Here is a 20,986-nt window from a genome sequence, read left to right on the forward strand (position 1 = left end):
AGCCGAAGTTGGACACTTAACTGACTGAGATGCCCAGGAGCCCCTAAAACCATTTCTTGATTGATTGTAAACATTTAAAAATCAGAGGATTCTACAAAAACTGAGTTCTGGCTTATCTTGACCCACCAGAAGATGAGGTCTCCCCGGAAACAAAACCTAAGAGGAGGCTTGTGCACAGCTACTTTGTTGAGGTACTGTCTTGTTCAGGGGGCAGGGAGGGGCGCGGGGAGGGGGACAGGCAAGGAAAGCAAACAGCCGGGGCACCATACCCCATGGGGGCAACTCAGCACAGTCCTGCTGGGCACTCTGCAGATCGTATAGAGCACTCCCCTGAGTTACCACCTGCCTCCCTCCTCCACCCTGCTGAGGTGCAAGGGACCTGGGGCATTTATCCACCATCCTCCCTCCATCTGTTGCTGGCTGAGGGCTGCTCCTGGGACAGGTGGTGACAGGGCCGTCAGCTCCCCAGCCCTCCCAGCCTGCCTCTGAAGGGGGAGAGCAGGTGCTGGTTCACCAGCAGCAGCCCTGGAACAGAGAGATGCAGGTGCCGGCCATTGGCAGTCAAGGCCAGACATGCCTAGACACACTGCAGGCACAGCTGGGTAGGGGGCAGTGTCTATAGCGAGGATGTTCGTTCCCAGGGCCTAGAATAGTGCCTGACTAGGAAGGTGCTCAATCATGTTTGAAAGATCAAGTGAATGGATAAATGACAAAAAGCAAAGCTGAGCAAGTTTCTTCTCGCTCTTCTTTCGGAGGAGTGAGATGCCGTGGACCCCAGGAACAGCACCGTCACTGTGGCAGAGGGCCTGCAAGAGTGACTGGGAGGGAGGCTAGAGCCAGAGCTCTGGGTTCTGAGGGTTCAGATCCTAGCACCTCCGGTGACTCACCGTGTGACTAACCCAGTTCCCACCACCTCTCTCGACCTCAGTTTTCACACCCGTAAAATGGGACAGTGAACTCCACAGGACTGATGAGGGGACAAAGGGAACTGGGTGATGTGATGTGTTCAGAAACGTGAGCACTAGGAAGATGTTTGTTGTTCCTTTCACCTTGCCCCGCGCAGGTACTGCACTGGGTGCTTACATAACCATTCGTGCCTCCTACAGCCCAGTGATTAATTACCACCCACTTGCGTAGATTGGGACAGGGCCAAAGGCCACAGGGCTGGTCAGGAGCTGAGCTGGGTTCACGCCCAGATGGGTTGCTTTCCTAGGACCACCAGGATTCTATTGCCGTCGCCTCCTGGCTGTGTGAGTGCCACCTGGGCCTCAGTTTCCCCATCTGTAGCATAAGGCTAATAAGGAGCACTTCTTTGCTAAGTTGTTAATGGAATCGAGGATGAGAAGCATCTCCATGTGGGCCCTTTACAGAGAGCTCCGGGAAGGGGATGAAGCAGCATGTGAGAGTTGAGGAGGGTACAGCTGCTGTTGGGTGGGCTTCTGCCGTGCTCCCTGCACGAGTGGCGGGAAGGAGGGGTACAAGGCGCACTGCCTGCTTTCTTCACAGACCCCGCGTTCTGTGCCAGCCTCAGTATCACATGCTCCCCTTCACCAAGACACAAATCCCAGCATCGCCTGCCTGGTGTAAGGCTGCCGAAGCGAACCCCCGCATTAGAGCCCCAGCAGCCCTCCAAAGCCGCGTCCTGGGAAACACAACCCCTCAAGGCCAACACTTCACTAACAGGACAAACAAACCAATACGTAGCAATCTCCCCTGCGTGAAGCCTGCCTCCTCTACCCAGAACACCAGCCCCACCTCGGGTCAACACTGCAGGCAGCCAGGCGAGGGGCCAATGACCCAATGACCCACACATGGCTCCCTCTGCAGGCCCTGGGCCCAATGAGGGGCTGGAGGAGGTGGCCTGGAGCAGGAGGTCCCCGCCTAGTTGGGCCATGACTGCCCAGTCTCTCCCTGGCCTCCCCACAGAGCTGGCCTCCGTCTGTCTCAGCCAAACATGTCCAGCCTCCAGGTGCTATGCTCTGGCCTGCCACTGCGGCCCCTCCCGGAAAACCGGGGACGATGGGCTGGGGTGCCCCATGCACCCGTCAGGACCCCCGGCCTTAGCCCTGCGGAGGAGCAGGTAAGAAGTTGGGCGCCATTCCTGCTGGGCCCTTTGCCCTCTGGGTGTCCTTGAGGTGGTCTGGGTGGGCATTTTCTGTTCCTGCTTCTCCGCAGGAGCTGCAGCTTCTCAAGTCAGCCTCCCACCCCTCACCGCCAAGCCTCCCCGAGCGGGTGTCCAGGAGAGCCCAGAGGGGGTGTCCAAGAGCGCCCAGAGGGGGTGTCGGTGGGACAGGGCGGTCCAATGTGTTTGCTCTGCACTCTTCACGCTTACTGTAGTTCATTCTCTCCCCAACATTCATCCTTGGGTGCAAGATTAGGGTACCCATTTGCAGATGGGGATCCTGAGGCTCAAGGTCCCCCAGCCAGGAGGCAGTGGAGTTGTGGCTGCTTCCAGTCAGAGGAGTGAGGCTGGTGTAAACAAAGTGTAGCCTTCTTTCTTTTTTACGTCTTAAAATGTTCTTAATGTATTTTTGAGAGAGTGAGAGACAGAAGGTGAGTGGAGAGGGGAGCAGAGAGAGAGGAAGACACAGAATCCCAAGCAGGCTCCAGGCTCAGAGCTGTCAGCACAGAGCCGGACGCCGGGCTTGAACTCACCAAACTGTGAGATCGTGACCTAAGCACAGGTTGGTTGCTCAACCAACTGGGCCATCCAAGCGCCCCCAAAGTGTACCCTTCCACCCCTGACACGTACATGACTTTGAAGTTCTACAATGTAGCAGGTTAGCTCTTGTTTTCGCTTCTGTGTCCCTCCCCCCAGTCTTGTAGTGAGTGTGCAGCCAGCAAGGCTAGAACCCTAGCGGGGGCGGGATGGTGCTGCTGAAAGCATTGCCGAGGTGTCCCTGACCATCACCCACAGCCTGGAGAGCCTGGAGCCAGCCCAGGACTGGGGGCGCTCGAGCCTGCACCCCGGGCAGCTCCGACCGTCCAGGAGCGCACTTGTCTCCCTCGTAAACTGGGGATGAAAATGACACCACGGAGCAGTGGAGGAGACCAGAGGAAATAAAGAAGGCGGCACAATGATATAAAGTATCCTCCTTTTTCTTTACTCAGAATTACTTGAGAAATTCAGGAACAGTGCAGGGGAAAGTATAAAAAATACAAATAGGCACCAACATTAAAAAAGGAATCACACAACCCCACCCTAAGTGAAGACTGCCGCCCTTCAGTGGCTGCCCCCTAAACTTTCCGCGGAGGCAGCTCACAAAGCACGGATGGGGAGCTGGGGGGCGCTGGGGCTGACCGGCAGAGCTAGGGCAGGAGAAGGGTGGGGGAAGGGTGCTGGGGGTAAGGGGTGTTGCGAGGGGGGCCCTGGGGGGCGCTGGGCGGAGCTGGGGCACCACTGGACAGTGCAGGCACAGGGGAAGTGTGGGGCCAGGCCGCTGGAGGGCGCTGGGGAGCGCTGGGGTGGGACTGGACAGCTCCGGTGCAGGGGCAGTGGGGGGCCTGGGCCCTGGGGGCCTGGCTCCGCCTCCTCTTCCATGGTGCTTATCTCGCCCAGCTTAACTACGTCAAAATAGTCATTCAAGCTTCCTCCCCTTGGGTCACCTCCCTGCTGGGCGCCAACGGCTCAATCTTTGACGGTGAGGGCATGGAGGGCCCTGTTACCTGCCCATCTCAGGTGACACCTTTATGGCTGCGTGATGGTGTCCTGTGCTGGGAGTGGGGCACTCGGGAGCTGAGGAGCTGGGCCACCTCAGCCTTGCCCTGTGTAGGTCGCCGTTTGCTTGTAGGTCCGGGAGTTGGGGCTGTTGAAAGCCGCTACATCTTCCCTCAGGGTGCCAGGGTCAGCCAGCCTTAGGTTGGTGAGATAGTAAGAAGGACAGAGGTTGACCTCTGCCCTGACCCTCCCTTCCTTCGACCCCAGCTCCTGACAAAGAGCTCTTAAATTCCTTGGAATTTCCTAGGTGATAGGGAAATTCTTTTGTTCTAAGGAAGCCACTCTAGATAGGGGCTGGTCACCAGAAAGACTGTTCCAAGATAAGAAGCTTGGAACTTTCGCCCCCCCCCCCCCCCCATTCCCTAGAGAGGGGAGAACGGCTGGAAATTGAGTTAATCATCCGTCATGCTTTCGTGCTGAAACCTCTATAAAAATCCCATAACTGCAGGGTTCCGAGAGCTGGGTTGCGGGGCACATTGAGGTGCTGGGCCCACCCCACATCTTGCCTTGTGTACCTTCATCTGGTTGTTCATCCGGACCTTTGATCATATGCTTTATTGTATAATAAACCAGTAGACACGTTTCTCTGAGTTCTGCGAGCTGCTCAGCAAATTACTGAACCCAAGGAGGGAAGTGGTGGGAACCCCGGTACTTAGCGGGTTGGTCCCCAGTACAGGTGAAAGCCTGGGGGTGTGTGATGGCATCTGAGGTGAGAAGGGCAGTCTTGTGGGACTGAGCCCTTAACCTTCGGGGTCTCAGCTGACTCAGGCAGATGGTGTCAGAACAGAATGACACTCGGGCCACCCAGCTGGTGTGGAGAATTGGTCAGGGGGGGGACCCCCCAAACCAGTCACAGAAGCATCCTGTGTGCGAACACTCGCCTCAGAGGAGAAACAAAAGCGGTTTCTCCCAGGCAGTCCGAACCCAGCAACCTCCAAATCCGCCAGCAGTTCGCTTTCTGCTTTTCCTTCAGCTTGCTTTCTATTCTTTTTGTTTAGATTTAAATGTGTCTCTTTGATTTTTGACATAAACTTTCCAGGTAATTGTATAAGATGAGGAGCTCAAGTCTTATAAAAGTGTAAGTTCCCTACTTCTCCTGATAGGCCATTGACAAAAAATTATGTTTATTTTTGAGAGACAGAGCATGAGTGGGGAGGGGCAGAGAGAGAGAGAGAGAGAGAGAAAGAGAGAGAGACACAGAATCCAAAGCAGGCTCTGGGCTCCGAGCTGTCAGCACAGAGCCTGACGCGGGGCTCGAACTCACGAAGGGTAAGATCATGACCTGAGCCGAAGTCGGACGCTTAACCGACTGAGCCACCCAGGCGCCCCGGCCATTTTTTTTTTTTTTTTTTGCATATCCTTCCACATGTGTTTTATGTACATAGGATATGCGTGTGTGTCCTTCTTAAGCATGTAAGTGGTTGCAATCTATACACATCAGTTTTTTTGGGCGTTCATTCCTGGCGAGTTTAGAGTTACCCGTCCTTTTAACTGGTGGGTAGTATTCCATTATTTGGTGTGCTTCACTCTCTGCTCTTCTTTCAGTAGATTTCTCTGTTTAAACATAGGCAGTCTGGCTGTCACATTTTAGGCAATGCGTTTTCAGCACAAACACAAGACGACTTCTACAGTGCAGGAATTTTCATCATCTAACAGGAGCGGTTGCTGTACCCGAAATGTCTTCAGCTACCCCCTGACCCCATACGCAGTTACTCTCAGTGACCTGTTCCCCAAACCCTGCCCCACCCACAAGGACTGTTCCGGACATCAGATACCAGACCTGGAGACCACCCCAGTGTGTCTGTGTCCCCATCACTAATAACACACTATCTTGAACTCCTTAAGAGTGGGGCTCTGTTGGGTTCATTTCTGGATCTTCAGTGACACCGGTACTGGGTTGCTGAATGAACTGTTGTTAAGCGCCTCCACCAAATCCTACAAGAGTTCAGTAGGCAGGAGAAACCTAGGAGGGCTTCTTGGAGGAGGCAGTCTTGGCAACATAGGCAAGGTTCTTGGACTCAGTCCAAGAAGGAAGGCCATTTGTAGACAAGGGGAGGCAGAGAGTGACAATCCAGAGATGGGCCTGGCCAAAGTATACCAGGGGTGGAGGAGGCCCTGTGTAGGCTCGAGCTGGCTGTGGAGCTTGGAGAGTCAGGCCCAGCCAAGTTCTAGAGGACCCTGAAAGCCAAAAACAGTGTTGACTTTATTGATTGAGTCATGGGGAGACCCTGAGGGTGTCTGAGTAGGAGCATAAACCTGCTCATTAACTATATATACATATATATAGTTATAAAGAGAGTATAAAAGCTTTTGACAGATTATCTAGAAGGGCAGGGTGGGCAGAGACCCAAGTAGAAGAAAGAGCTGGCAGCATGGAGGGCCATGAGTGTGGGACATGACCGTTTTGACAGTTGTCACTCACACGGCACCTCTGTGTGCCAGACCTTGTGCCGAGCGTGTTGATTCAGTGCGTCCCCAAGACAGCCCTGTGCTATCAGTGTGCTCTTTTTACAGAAGAAGAGACCGAAGGTCAGAGAGATGAAGCGTGCACGTGTGATGTAGCCAACCTTCTGGTGTAGACTGAGGTAGGAAGAGCTGGGTCACCGTAGCAGCAGCCTATGCAGAGGCCACCCCATCCCCAGCTAGGAACAGTCTGAGCCTCAGTTTGGACCCTCCTAGTTGGTCTGGTTGGCTCCAGTTCAGGCCAGAGCAGACCTAATGAAGCCTGAGCAAGAGTGAGTGCAAGGACAGGGGTGATTCAAACAAGGCTGCACCAAATCAGTCATGGCCATCATTTGTGGTAGACGTAGTGACAGCCAACGACTTTCAGGTAGGTGGGTTTTGCCCCACCAGCACACTGCCAGGTTAGAATGGAAGTAAGGCCTGAGCCAAACTCTCTCTCTCTTTCTCTCTCTCTCTCTCTCTCTCTCTCTCTCTCTCTCACACACACACACACACACACACACACACACACCCATTCCGTGAGCTATAAACAAAGTCACAGACTGGCATCCTTTTAGCTGATCAGCTACCAACGCGGATAAGGTTTGCTCAGGGCAGAAGTAACACTGTCCCCAAGACAGGATCCTGTCCCTGTCCATTATTTCCCCAGGGCTGCTGTAATAAATCTCCACACACGGAGTGGCTTTAAAACAGCACAAATTTATTGTCTTACAACGGTGGGTGTCAGAAAGCTGAAATGGGTTTCCTTGGGCAATGAGCAAGAAACATTAGCGCAAATGCAAGGATATGGAAATCAGGCTTGCTCGGTTGCTGTCTTACTGAGTCTCGTGATTCTCATTTCTTTGGACGCAAATATTACATATCAGATCAGCCTAGTTTATGCATACGTGTAATATATTTTCAGCAGCAATAAATGCATTGTACAAGGGTCAAGTTAAAAAATATATGCAGTGAGGCTGCATTCCCTCTGGAGACTCTGGGGGTTGAGGAGGTGTGGATCTCTTTCCTTGCCTTTTCTAGCTTCTAGAGGCTGCCTGCAGTGTTTGGTTTGTGGCCTCGTCCTCTGTCTTCAAAGCCAGATGCATAGCAAATTCAGGTCTCTCTCTCTCTCTCTGACTCAGACCCTCCTGCCTCCCTCTTACGAGGACTCTGGCAGATACATAGGGCTGACCTGGATGATGCAGGATAATCTTCCACACCAGACCCTTACCTTAATCACATCTCCAGTCTCTCTTGCCTTGTAATTAAACAAATTCACAGGTTCTGGGGAATAGGAGGCAGATGTGTTTGGGGGTCGTTATTCTGCCCACCACACTGTCAAGCACCCAGACTTCTCCAACCTGCTGACTGACCCTGGAACATTTTATGAATCAATCCTTTGGCCCTAACTGAGCTTGTTAGATTTCTAGGCCTATTAAGGCAACGGGGGTGGTCTGGAATATTCTTTCCAATTTATGTGTCTTGAATACATCTGATTTCACCAATAAGAGCCCACTTGGAACATGCATTATATGATTAGTGGGCCATAATTTGACCAGTGAAAATCCATGTCTGACATTCTATATGCTGCATAGCAGTCCCTCTGGTGTAGATTGAGATATGGAGACGTGAAGTGTTTCTGGGAGCATCCTGTGATTAGCATGCCAGCTGACCACCCAGGGTGTGAGTTGCCAAGTAGGGTGCCTACTCGTGCTCCCTGTGGGTGCTGTGGCATCTTACAATAAACTGAAGCCCTGCAAACAAGGAAGCTACAAAGCCAGGGCAGGGGAGGAAGCAAGAAATACTCCTTAGGTTCTGGTTTAGGGATCTTCAAAAGAGTGGGTGAGTAGAGGCGCTGTACGCTACACAATATACATTTCCTCATCGAATCCTTCCAACTACCCAGCTGAGTAGGCCATGCCAAGAGATGAGGAAACTGAGGCAGGGGTGACCGGCCCAAGTTCACACGGGTAGTGGGAGGCAGGGCCAAGGGTAGACTCAACCCTGGCTACTGTCCCCATGCTTATCATGGGGGCTCCCAACCTCATCACTGCACCCACCCTTTCCTCGCTGAGCCTCCTCTGCTGAGGTTCCGAGGTTCCGTGAGGGCCCCCGGGCCCCCCATAGGCCTGCCTCAGACCTCTGGCGGACCTTGGGCAGACATGAAGTTTCTGAGAACTCCCAACCAGAGACTCAGAAGAGTGACCCAGGTCAGCAAACAGAGCTGCTACTTTGTAGATTTTTTCACTGAAGAAGCATTTACTGCCTGACTGTTAGGTAACTCTAGACACAGGGGATAAAGTTATTGACCGAAAATATAATAGAAGACAATGTTCCTGAACTAAGTAAAAACATGAAATTGTAGATAAAAGGATATCGTTTATCGCAGAAAAAAAAATGAAAACTTGATATAGAATAGTTGACATTAAGACATGTCTAGACTGGGATGCCTGGGTGGCTCAGTTGGTTAAGTGTGTAACTCTTGATTTTAGCTCAGGTTATGATCTCAGGGCTCATGGGATCAAGCCCTGTGTGGGGCTCTGTGCTGACAGCATGGAGCCTGCTTGAGATTCTCTCTCTCCACCCCCTCTGCTCCTCTCCTGCTCTCATGCACATATACTCTTTCTCAAAATAAATAATCATTAAAAAAAAAAGATTCCCTCCCTTTCCCCCCTCTGCCCCTGTCTCCCACTTGCACTCTGGGATAGAGTAAATAAAAATAAAAAAAATAATAAATAAAATAAATTTAAAAATAAAAAAATAATAAAGAAAAAAAAAAGACAGGTCTAGACTAAATAAGTGAATTTCAGGGATAAAGAAAAATTCAATGGTCACAAAATGGAAATCTTATACAAGGGGAAATACAGCACACAGAGCTTCTGTGCTGCATTTAGGCTACGGACCTTGCCAGAATCCCTGTTATGTTTATGGCACACATGCATTCTTCCTTCAGAACAGACTGAATTTCTTACAGCCTTTAAAGACATTTTGAAAAATGGCCAAAGGGCACCTGGCTGGCTCAGTCAGAGGAGTGTGTGACTCTTGATCTCCAGGTGGTGAGTTGGAGCCCCATGTTGGGTAGAGAGATTACTTAAGTAAATAAAAACTTCAAAAAAAAAAAAAAAAGAGAGAGAGAAAGGAAGAAAGAAAAAGGAAGGAAGGAAGGAAGGAAGAAAAGCAAGCAAGAAAAGCAAGCAAAATGGCCTAGTCATTTCTATCAACTGACACAATTTAAGAACCATTGGTTTTGACAGGAACCTCTGTTGTATGTTTTGAGTTATGTGATTAGCTGAACAAGGTTGCAAAAGCATTTGACAAGGTCGAATCCAGGTCCTTAGTAAGAACACCAGGTTTAGGCCCAGTAGTGAAGCCAGCCCTGCTGGGGAAACAGTGAAGACAGTTTTTTTCCGACCACTGCTTGCCACCTCTTAGCGGGTTGTGAAATCTGGTTAGGGGGTTGCAAGTAGCATTCATCAGAAAGCAAAATAAAACAAGCTAGAACAGGATAGAATATATTAGGAGTTGGGTAGTAAGGTCAAGTCTTGTGTAGATTGTGTGTGTGTGCGTATAATATATATTGTGTGGATTGTGTGTGTGTGATATATATTGTGTGGATTGTGTGTGTGTGATATATTGCTTTCAAAAATTTTCTTTAAATGTTCAGTTTCACTTGCAAGCTCTTGTTAGAAGCTATACACCAGCTAGAAAACAACAATGGTCTTTGTGTTGAGGTACAACATGCACAGAAAGCCACGGAAACCACGCGTGCACAGACGTGTCTGTCACAGGTGCGGGGAGCGGGGAAGAGACCCCAGCCTTGAAGGAGAACTGCTGGCCTGACCTCTAACACGTGGCTCAGACACACCTGCCCCTGAACAGCCTCTCAACAGAGCTGGCAGTATGTCCCTTAGGTGTGGGCTTCTTTCACTCAACAGCGGGTTGGGAGAGCCAACCTGGCTGCTGCATGTTGCTGTGGATCATTTATCCTCCTGGCTGTCCTGTAGCGGCTCCCAAAGTGGGGTCCCCGGGCCAGCAGCGCAGCACCTGGGAACTGGTGAGGAACGCAGAGCAGAGGCCACACCAGATCTTGTGGGTGACCCCCACGTCAGCTGGACTTCGACACCCTCCTGCTGCAGGGTATTCCTGGCCACTGTTCTTGAGGGAGAAACTCATATTTCTCATCAGCTTTTTTCTAAGGGAGAAGGGATGACGGGCTTTTGTTCCACATGAAAATTAAATGAGGGAGTGGGTCTGCAGACCTTCCCAAGTTTCTGTAACACCCTGAGCTGGGGTTTTCTTCATCGCCTCTCTTGCCATCTGCTCCTTCCCGGATTATCCCTCTCTTTTCTCTCCTCCCACCCTGCCCCGCTGCTAAGGCCCCAGTGACATCCTTGTCACTCAGTCCTGGGGTGTGTCTTAGCCCACACAGTGTCGGACTGCTGGGTGCCTCTGACAGGCCGCCCTCCTCCTAGCCCTCTGCCCTTGGCCGGCAGGAACCCGTGCTCCTGGCTGGACTTCCAGCACCATCTCCCTGGGGGAACTTCTACCCCTGCCCAAAGCTGGTGTCCCCAGTCCTGGGCCTTGGCCTTCTCCCGTCACCTCCTGCCTCCCTGTGTCCAAAGCCCACCTGTCTTCAGGTTATCAGACCACCTCTCCCCCTCAGTAGGCATGCACTGAATGAATGAGGGAATAAATTCACCATTCTCAGCTCCTCAGCTCCCCACCCCCAAAACAGTTTGCTCCCCAGGGTCAGCTGGTTGCATAAATGGCCTCAACCTCCACCCAGATACCCTTGGTCGCTTCCCCAGCTTTGCCTGCCTCCAGGCTCCAGTCCGGGTGTTGGAAGGAAGGGAGCTATGAAAGGGTCTGCTAGAACTCTGGCCCTCCTTGTGCTTAGTAAGACAGATTGTAAGCAGTGAAACAAACAACCAGTAGAACACTCAGCAGTGAAAAGCTTGGGAAGGAAACAGAGGTGGGGAGAGAGGCTAGGAGTCAAGGGGGGGGGGCGGTCAAGGCAGGCCTCTGTGGAGGGTGGCATTTGGATTGAGGCCTGAGTAAGAGAGAGACCCTCCAAGAGAAGGCAGGGTGGCAGAGAGGTAAGTGCCAAGGCCCTGCGGCAGGACCAGGAACATCAGGGATGTGTGGAGGAGTGTTGGGGGGCTTGGGAGTTGGGCTGCCTGAGTAGCCCTATGAAGGTTTCTTCTTTCTCCTGGCCTGCCCCAGGCCTGCCTGAATTTGGAGGAAAATGTGCAGGGTGCGTGCGCTGTCTGACGCGGCTTGCCAAGGTGGGCGCTGGTGGAGGGTTGCTTCTCTGCATTTGCACAAGGTGCCTGTGAGCTCCTGGGACATCTCTTTCCTGCCCTTGAGTCTGCATCTCCCAGTGTAGCTGCAAGCCTCAGGGAAGGCCACCCTCTGGTCCTTGACTGGGATCAAGCAGTCTGGTTTCCCGTGAGCAAGACGAGGAAGGGCCTACACATTTGCCTATGTGAAGGGGGAGAGCAATCTGGGAAGGCTTCTTGCAAGAGGCGACCTTGTAGATGGGCCTGGAGTGAGAACTAGGTGGTCTCTGGATGGGGCCATGGATTTCTGAGTAGGGAAGGAGGATGTCCCATCATGGAAGCCTCGTGATCCTTGGCCTGGAGATCCTCTGCCCCCCTGCTGCCCCTCACCCCTCTTCCCCCCACTCCCCAGCTCGCACTGAGGAATGCCCTGCGCTACTTCCCCCCGGACGTCCAGGAGCTGCTGGCCCCTGAGTTTGCCCAGGAGCTGCGACTGTACGGGCATATCTACATGTACCGGTTCTGCCCCAACATTAAAATGAGGTGAGCACTAGTAGGTGCAGCTCCAAAGGGGGCCCAGAAGCTCCCAGGGAGGGGCCGATTCAGGGGTCAGCAGGGGGAAGTGCAGGCTGTCCACACCAGGAGGCGTGCTGAGTTGTGGCGTGCTGAGTCAATGCCCCTCACACGGAGAGGGCATGATGGCTGTGTTGTCACCTGTGGGGGTCTGTAGCCTGGAGCTGGCTGCAGGCCCCCCAGCCTGGCCAGACGATAAGGGAATCCTTTCCAGAGAGGTCTCTTTGGCCTACCATTCTGGGTGGTCAATCCTGTGCAATTCTGGAGCCAAATTGTGTACAAAATCCCTTTCTAAACCTCATGTCTTGTCCTGCCAGGAAGTAAGGAGATAGCTTAGGTTCAGGCTGAGCTGTGCATGGCACTGGAAGCCTTGTGAAAATGTAGATGGCTGGGCCTCACCCCACACTGTGGATTCAGCAGTTTGGGAGCAGGGGGGCCAGAAGGATCTGCCCTTCTCACAGTTCCCAGATGCTGCTGCCCCCGCCCAGGGCTCACGCTCCAAGCACCTTTGTTCCTCAATGTGCCAGAGGTCCAGACCTGTCTGGAACCACCCCCAGGGGATGTCATTCTCCCCATCAAGTAGGCACCACGTTCCCTCATTCCTGTTGGGGCCTGTTGGCCTGGCATCTGCTCTAGAATTGATGCCAGGAGCACTGGTGACATGAATGAAAGAAGGGATGGATAATAAACTCCACCCGGAGGAGATGCTTCTGGAAAGCAGACTTCAGCTTTATTTTGAAGTCCATCTTCTTCCAGTTGGAGCCCGCCAAGGGGGAGGGAGGGGTGGCCCGGGTGCGGTAGGGGCCTAACTTGCCATCCTTGGAAGGGCAGGGGTGTAAAACACAACGTGAGCACCAGCGTGGGCCGGCCTAGGTGGTCTGGAACCGCCTTCTGCTGGCAGCTCCCAGGAGGCTTCTGCAGGATACCAGGTCTTGCTGTGCACACCTCTGTGGCCGGATGCTGTGCTATGGCCAGGGAGGGCCTAGGCTTCAGCAGGCCGGAAGCCTCGTGCCCTCCCCTCGTCACACCTGGTGGCTGGACTCCCCTTGCAGGGCCTACCCAATCGAGCAGTACCCCTGCCGGACGAGGGCCGCTGCAGCCATCATGCACATGATCATGAACAACCTGGACCCTGCCGTAGCCCAGGTAACAGCCGGGGGAAACTGAGGCAGGGGCCAGCACTGCCCAATAGAAATGTAACTCAAGACATACATGTAATGCTTTTAAGCTTTTTATTTAGAAATAACGATAGATTTGTAGGAAGTTGTAAAGATAGTGCAGAGGGGACCATAGACCCTTCTCCCGGCTCCCCCCGGGTGGCTACATCGTCTGTAACTAGAGTACAGCATGCACCTCCAGATATCAACGTTGGTATGATGGACACACATGGCATTTTAAACGTTCTTAAAAAAAAAACACAAAACTTTCTAAAAGCCACATGAAAAAGCAAACAAATAATAATGAACAGATTTACTCCTATATTTTGTCCATCCCAATGTATCAGAAATGTTATCATTTTAACATGGAACATAAAAATCACTGAGACATTTTACAACCTTTTTCCCTACTAAGTCTTTGAAATTGGGGGTGAATCTTACACTTAGGGCATGTCAAATGAGCCATGGTTCCAGTGCTCAATAGCCACACTATTGTGTGGATGATGCAAGTCTGGCCACATGCATCTGTCATGGGGGTCCTTGAGACTATTGTGTGGATGATGCAAGTCTGGCCACATGCATCTGTCATGGGGGTCCTTGAGAGCCAGTCTGTACATCAGATACCCATATCTGATAAAGGATAACCTTTTCAGGGGTGAGTCTCTAAGTATTATACTTGAGGGCAATATGATCCTAGAATTTGAATATTCTACCCAGAGGTGAGAGCTTCCTCAGCCCTGGCCTTGACCCCAGAACCTGGTCACAGACAGACCCCTGACACTGACCCTGGGCTAACTTCCCAAAGCGATCCCAGATCCAGCTCTGACTCTCACCTCACGCTGAGCTCTTACAAGGTCATGGGGGGGCCAGTGTTCCTGCAGAGGTCACTGTGTCTGGGCCTCGCCCTTTCTGCCTTCTCCCCCTGCCCTTAACACTCTTTCTTCAAGGGCCAACAGCCATTGGGCACAGCACAGAGGTGGGGGCCCTCCCTTCCCAGACCCCCATCTCAGATGACACCATGTCTTCTCCAGTTTCCCCAGGAGCTCGTGACCTATGGAGGAAATGGGCAGGTGTTCAGCAACTGGGCTCAGGTACGCTGGACTGTATGGCCTTTCCCCTCCCCACATCTTCTGGCCTGGTAGGATCTAACAATCTAAGGCTCGGGACTCAGGTCTCTGCCTCCCTGATGCCTGAGATGCTGACACTGGGCATTCTGGGGGTACTAAAGGCCCTCAGGGCATGTGTGGCATTATTCGAGGCACCAGGAGCCGCTGGAGAGTAATGAGGGCCTGAAGGAACAGGGCACTGGCAGGACTGCTGGGGCTGTGGGAGCTCTCTGGGCCTGGTTGGTGACTTGGGGCTCAGTGTTGGCCCTCCACTTACAGAGCCTTCCATGCTTTGCTCTCCCCTGCAGTTCTGGCTGACGATGTCCTACCTGTCACAGATGACAGAGGAGCAGACCCTGGTCATGTATAGCGGACACCCTCTGGGCCTCTTCCCAAGCAGCCCCGGGGCCCCCAGGCTGGTCATCACCAACGGGATGGTGGGTCCTGGGGCAGCCGGGCACAGTGCCTGCCTGGGGGCAGCAGGAGAGCCAGGTGCCCCCAACACCTGCCTCCTCATTGTTTCGGAGGGCTCTGTCCTCCCACCCCCAGCCTTTGGCTCCCATTCCTCTTTTCCAGGTCATTCCCAACTACTCCTCCCGGACAGAGTATGAGAAGCTCTTTGCTATGGGAGTTACAATGTAAGTCTTGTTTCTCTCCATGCATCCATCTGTCCAACTTGGTTTTTGACAGCCTCAAAGTAAGCAGCAGATACAACCGCTAGGAATTCAGTATTTGTTTACAGGGCTTTTTTCTTCGGAAGTGAAATTTACATGAAAGGCGCATATCCCGGTGCACCATTTGATGAGTGTAACAAATGTGTGCACCTGTGCAACCCAAACCCCAAAATACAGAGCACAACTGTTTCATTTGTCATAAAATTAATGCAATGTGTGCTCTGAATTGCAAACATTCCCCCCACCCCCGGAACATTATTTTAAAAAGAGGTATGGCGAAAAGGAAACCCCTCTCCACCCTAGACTCCCTATTTCACATTGTGTCTTTCCAAACATTTCTCATGCACATACAGAGTCAGGTAGACCATTATGGATGCCATCTGCACCAGCCTTTCCACCCTGGACAGTATAGCTGGAGACTGTTCCATTTCAGGAAACGTGGGTCTAATGCACTCTTGTTTTACCTGCAGTGTTCGATTGTACCATGATTTATTTAGCCCCCTTGCCACCTGATTTGGGTTGTTTCAGGTTCTTTGGGCTTATAAAGAACGCTACAGTGAATGTCCTGGTCCGTACATTTTTACGGATCTCTGGGTGTGTTGCTCTTTGCTACCTGGCCCAAAGTGGGTCTGCTCTACCCGGGAGCTGTACACAAAGACCACACCAGGTGGAGGTGCCTCACAAGGTCACTTTAATCATCAGAATAAGGAGGTCATGGGGAATCATGTCCAAAGCCACTCTCTCAACAGGCTAAGCAGGCTTCTTTTATGAGGGCTCAGGATGAATATTCAGAAGGTGGTTTTAATATTATAATGAAGCTGAGGTAACTGTCAGGCACTTTCTGATTCGTCTGTGGCAGGGCTTATATTGTTCTCAAATGTTCCTTTTCCTGTTTCAGCCTTTCCTTAGTTAGTTTCTAAAAGAAATTGATAGGCAGGAGCATCTAGGCATTTCCTGAGTTCAGGAGTGAGTCCTGAGTTCAAGGGGTCAAGGGCCAGGGACAAGGGGTGATGAGGTCTGTAGTATTGGGAGCCAATTAAGCCTCAGGCTAAGATTTTACAATGTACTCATCATAATCGTCACTATCAGGTGTCAGGTGTCCTGGTGAGCTTTATAGATACCATGGTGTTTGCTTCTCTGTACAAGCCTCAGACCTAGGCGCCCTTATTGGCCCACTTTGTGGAGGAAGAAACTGAGGTTCAGAAACCCTATTACTTTTTTGGTTGGTCTAAGTAGCTACTGTTACTACTATTTACTGCGAGGCCTGATGGCCTCTTCTTCAACAGTGGAAGCAGCCGCAGGGTCAGAGGGACAGGGTCTGCATCCTGGACCTGCTGCCTCCTAAGTGTGACATTGGACAAGGTGGCGTGCTTCTGTTTTATAGATTCAGGACAGAGGTTTAAAGAGAGTAGAACTGCAGAGTCAGACCTGGTCTGCTGCACCTGAGGATTGACCCGGGTGCTGTGGGCAATTGACTAAAATGGCTGCAAATCACCCACACAGGCGGGAAGGGGTTTAAACCTTTAACTTAGCCAAGCTGTCAGGCTGACACAATGAAGTTACAGATAACAGTCAGTACCAGGGTGGATGTGGGAAAACAGGTGGTCGCAGGTTGTGGGCGGGTCTAGCAAGGCTGGGAGGACTATACCTAGCGACTGGGGTCAAAGTTCCAAGTGCAGGAAACTTGATCCCACAATTTTACCTCCTAGAGTTATTTTAGGAGCAGCATGTAGTGGGTAACTTGAGCACAAAGGACTGAATTAGAAGGATTTGAAGTCAGCTCGCAGCTCGGCAGTGTATCCCTGTATAACCTTGGAACTTGGGTCCTGTCTGTTCATAGCTCCTGCCTCAAAGAGATCCGTGAGAATTCACAAAACAATCAAGAGGACACCCTTAGTATGTGGTACAAAGGGAGCCGTGGGCCCTCTGCTTGAGTGGATATGGGTCCCCAAGGCAGAGGTTAGGGGGTCCATGCGGCCTTGTGGGGGGTTCTGATGGTTTCACTCATCTCCCTGGGTGGATGTCTATTATATTAGAACCATTTTTTATATTGTATAATAGTCATACAACCTTCCACGGTAAGGATAATGCCTCCCCCTTTTTTGGAAGAAGATGAAGAGGTTCCACGTGGTCCAGTACCTTATCTTAATTATAGGATAGACTTGGCATTCAGACTCACACCTGCAAGAATAGGATCTAGAAGAGAGGAGGGGCTGGGGAGAGTTGCTGGGCGACAGGAACCCAATAGAAAAGAGACAGGGAGTTGAAATGGACCAAGGACAAAAGCAAGCGGCAGTAAACCTTGGAGCATCGCTTACCTCAGGGGTCCCCAGGGAAGAGTAAAATTAAGGCAACAGAAAAAAAAAACCCAGAAAAATGCACTGCCAAAAATATTCAAGTGTTTGGTAATTATCAAGGGATAGACACAGGCACCCTCATGCATTGCTGGTGACAGTCACTTTGGAATTTGACAGTGTCTAGTAATATTTTACATACTTGCACTTGATGACTGAGGCCTACCCCTTCCTGGTTTCTTCCCCGGGCCAGCGAGGCAGACAGGAGGTCACTCACTGCAGTGTGATTCACGTAACGAGATCAGAGGGGGCAGGGGAACATTCTGTGGTTTCTGATACACACAGTGTGGAACCATGAGTAGCCATCAGCAGGACCCGTGTGTGCTGATGTGGAAAGGCCCCCGCAGGTGAGGGGCCCAGCTGCACAAGCAATACCAATACCTACAAGATGAGGCCGTTGATGTAAATAATACGAATACTAATGACGACAATAACCCCACCTGCAAACAGTGACCCCAATGCCATTCGGTGATGGCATAGCCCACAAACCTGAATGAAGCGTGCCGCTCTGTGAGCGCCCTTTTCTGAAGGCGTCACCCCTGCCTCCCGCAGCTCCGTGCCCTCCTTCCAGCAGGTAGACCCCCCCCCCCCCCCCATTGGAGGTCATTGAATGTCATACCAACAGAATCCCACAGAATGGGTTCTTTCACATTCTGGCTTCTTCACTGAGCCACGTGGCACAGGAAGACTTTGGTCTGTTTCTTTGCCGCGAAGTGTTCTGCTGTGTTCTTACGCTGCTGTTTGTTTCTCGCTCCTCCATGCTGGGTGCTCCAGCTCTTCCAGGGCTTGGCCACCTCAAACAAAGTTGCCGAAAACAGTGGTGGGCCTGTCTTCACATGGGCGTGAGTGCAGAAAGTGAAAGTGCCGGATCACCTTCCGCCTCCGTCGTTAGGGCCAAATGGCCCCCACAGTGATTTTGCCACTTATATTACAGTGTTTAACAGATCAAAATCTGTGTATAAAAGGTCCCGGAGGCCAGAGGGGACCAGAACTGGGGGACGGTAGCTTTCTCTATAATGGTTTCTTTTTATTTAAAGGAAAACGTAGGAATGCATTTTGGGGTAATCGAAAATGAATTTTATTTTTTTTTTTTTTATTTATTTTTGGGACAGAGAGAGACAGAGCATGAACGGGGGAGGGGCAGAGAGAGAGGGAGACACAGAATCAGAAACAGGCTCCAGGCTCTGAGCCATCAGCCCAGAGCCCGACGCGGGGCTCGAACTCACGGACCGCGAGATCGTGACCTGGCTGAAGTCGGACGCTTAACCGACTGCGCCACCCAGGCGCCCCTCGAAAATGAATTTTAAAGCATGTACCTTTTAAAGCTGTGCCTGGCACTGAGCTCAGCCCTGAGCTTGCCTTCTCTGTGGTCAGGTACGGCCAGATGACAGCAGGCAGCTACTGCTACATCGGTCCCCAAGGCATCGTCCATGGCACAGTGGTGAGAAACAGGGGACACGCCTGGCTGCCGGGGGTGGGAGGCGGACGTGCTGGAGTGGAGAGTGAACTCGTCCTCTTCTCCCCGCAGCTCACCGTGTTGAATGCCGGGCGACGGTACCTGGGGGTCAAGGACCTGGCTGGGAAGGTCTTTGTCACCTCTGGGCTGGGCGGAATGAGTGGCGCTCAGGCCAAAGCCGCGGTCATCGTGGGGTGCATCGGCGTGATAGCAGAGGTGAGCCCAGCAGGCACTCTGCCCACCTGCGTCCTGCCTCAGTCTAGAGCCGCCCCCACTCACAGCCCTCTCTTCTCCTGCACCCCCCCACCAGCCCTCCAAGCCTCCCAGGGTGGGTTCCCATGGCAGCCTATGCCTCCTGCCTTCAAAGTGCCCATCTTCCCCCACGGTCAATGCCTGCTGATCCCCCGCACCCCGCCCCGGGAAACTGACCTTCTGTGGGCACCGCTCCCCTTATCCCTGGAGATGAACATAGCCTCCCCCAGCTCGAACAGGTCACACACAGTCAGGTGAGGGCAACAGACGTCAGTAGAGGTGTGTGCACGCAGCCTTTGGCCAGTGGTTCTTACAGCTTTCTTTGGTAGAGCCAAGGAGAGGAAGGGAGCCAGGGAGAGGAGGCGAGGAGCTTTAAGACAAGCCTTGGTTGGGTCGGGGGTACCTTTCTCATGGGAGATATATTTCCTGCTTCCAAGGGGACAGAGGAGGGCCTGAGTGTCCTTGTACACGGGGTCCCTTAAGCAACTTTTATTTAAAATAATCAATATGCCAATGTGGCACATTTGTGGGGAGGGGCTGCCCTTGGCCCCTATATAGAAAATAAGTTACAGCAACTAATGTTAGCTCATCCCCTGGAATCTGCAGAAAAATAGCCTATGTTTTTAAAAAGCTTTGACCTCCCCTCGTCTCATCCTCAACCCTCATCCTCACCTACTTCCCCCGTGTCTTCAAAACATGTTTGCCACAGGGGCGCCTGGGTGGCTCAGTTGGTTAACCATCTGACCCTTGGTTTCGGCTCAGGTCATGATCTCACACTTCATGAGTTTGAGCCCCCCATCAGGTTCTGTGCTGACCACAGGGAGCCTGCTTGGGATTCTCTCTCTCTCTTTCCCTCTCTCTGTCCTTCCTGCATGCACATTCTCTCTCTCAAAATAAATAAATAAACTTAAAAACAATACGGGGCACCTGGGTGGCTCAGTCGGTTAAGTGTCCAACTTTGGCTCAGGTCATGATCTTACAGTTCGTGGATTTGAGCCCCATATCACTGACAGCTTAGAGGCTGGAGACTGCTTTTGGATTCTGTGTTTCCCTCTCTCTCTCTGCCCCTCCCCTGCTTGTGCTCTGTCTCTCTCGAAAAATAAATAAAAACATTAAAAAATTGTTTTAAATACAGCATGTATTTTTTAAAAGTGTTTGCCACAGAGAGAGCAGTACATATTTGTAATAAAATTCCCAGATGACAAATAAGCAATCCTAAAAAGAGAGAGGCACCCACCTTTGTGATTTATACTCAGTTGGTACTAAGCCTGTGTCATACACTCTTATATTTCTTAGGAGCCCACCTGGGTGCCAATAGTAAAATCAAACTACAGCCGCTTGCACAAATAAGGTTTTGTTTCTCTCACGCAGCCCGCAGTGCTGGCATTGTTTCAGCGGCTCCGCGATGTCAGGGCTAACATCGCTAGATTCTCTTGGGTTTCCCTCGTGCGTTCAGAATGGCTGCCCCCACCCCAGCCATCGCATCTACATTGAAGGCAGAAAGGAGGAAGGGGGAAGGTGCCACCTGTGACTGACTCGATTTTAGCAGGAAGATGATACCTCAGAAACTCGTTCTTTTACCTCACTGGTCAGTTTTGGATCGAATGGAAGTTCTTCCCTAAAAGGGAGGCTGGAGACAGTGGAAAGAGTAGTTGTAGTTAGCTTGGAGTGGGGCCACAGTGTCGCCCTGAAAATCCAGGTTCTGTTGACAAGGAATGCAGGAGGGGGAGTAACTACGGGAAAACAGCTCGTGGCACCTGTGCTGCCATGGGCGATCTACGCGGGGGATGGCTTCCTCCTGGTGGAGGCTGACATGCCCAGTGACTGACTGGGTGGCCCTGTGTCTCATGGTCCCAGGTGGATAAAGCCGCCCTCATGAAACGCCACCAGCAAGGATGGCTGATGGAAGTGACCGACAGCTTGGACCGCTGCATTGAAAGACTCAGGTATGGCGCCTGACCTGGGCCTGGGGAGG

The 20,986-nt window shown here is 51.9% G+C and overlaps 1 protein-coding gene across 1 annotated transcript in view; it reads left to right on the forward strand.

The window, feature by feature from the left end:
* Positions 1-1,954: 1,954 nt before the first annotated feature.
* The window catches only part of UROC1 (urocanate hydratase 1), a 40,449-nt gene continuing 21,417 nt past the window's right edge, over positions 1,955-20,986 (forward strand). The window contains exons 1-9 of the mRNA XM_047849815.1: positions 1,955-2,080; positions 11,852-11,982; positions 13,065-13,158; positions 14,201-14,260; positions 14,584-14,712; positions 14,852-14,913; positions 18,678-18,744; positions 18,832-18,975; positions 20,869-20,957. Coding sequence (XP_047705771.1) covers positions 1,955-2,080; positions 11,852-11,982; positions 13,065-13,158; positions 14,201-14,260; positions 14,584-14,712; positions 14,852-14,913; positions 18,678-18,744; positions 18,832-18,975; positions 20,869-20,957 — 902 coding nt within the window. The remainder of the gene's footprint in view (positions 2,081-11,851; positions 11,983-13,064; positions 13,159-14,200; positions 14,261-14,583; positions 14,713-14,851; positions 14,914-18,677; positions 18,745-18,831; positions 18,976-20,868; positions 20,958-20,986) is intronic.

Source organism: Prionailurus viverrinus, chromosome A2, assembly GCF_022837055.1.
Source record: "Prionailurus viverrinus isolate Anna chromosome A2, UM_Priviv_1.0, whole genome shotgun sequence".
Taxonomy (NCBI): domain Eukaryota; kingdom Metazoa; phylum Chordata; class Mammalia; order Carnivora; family Felidae; genus Prionailurus; species Prionailurus viverrinus.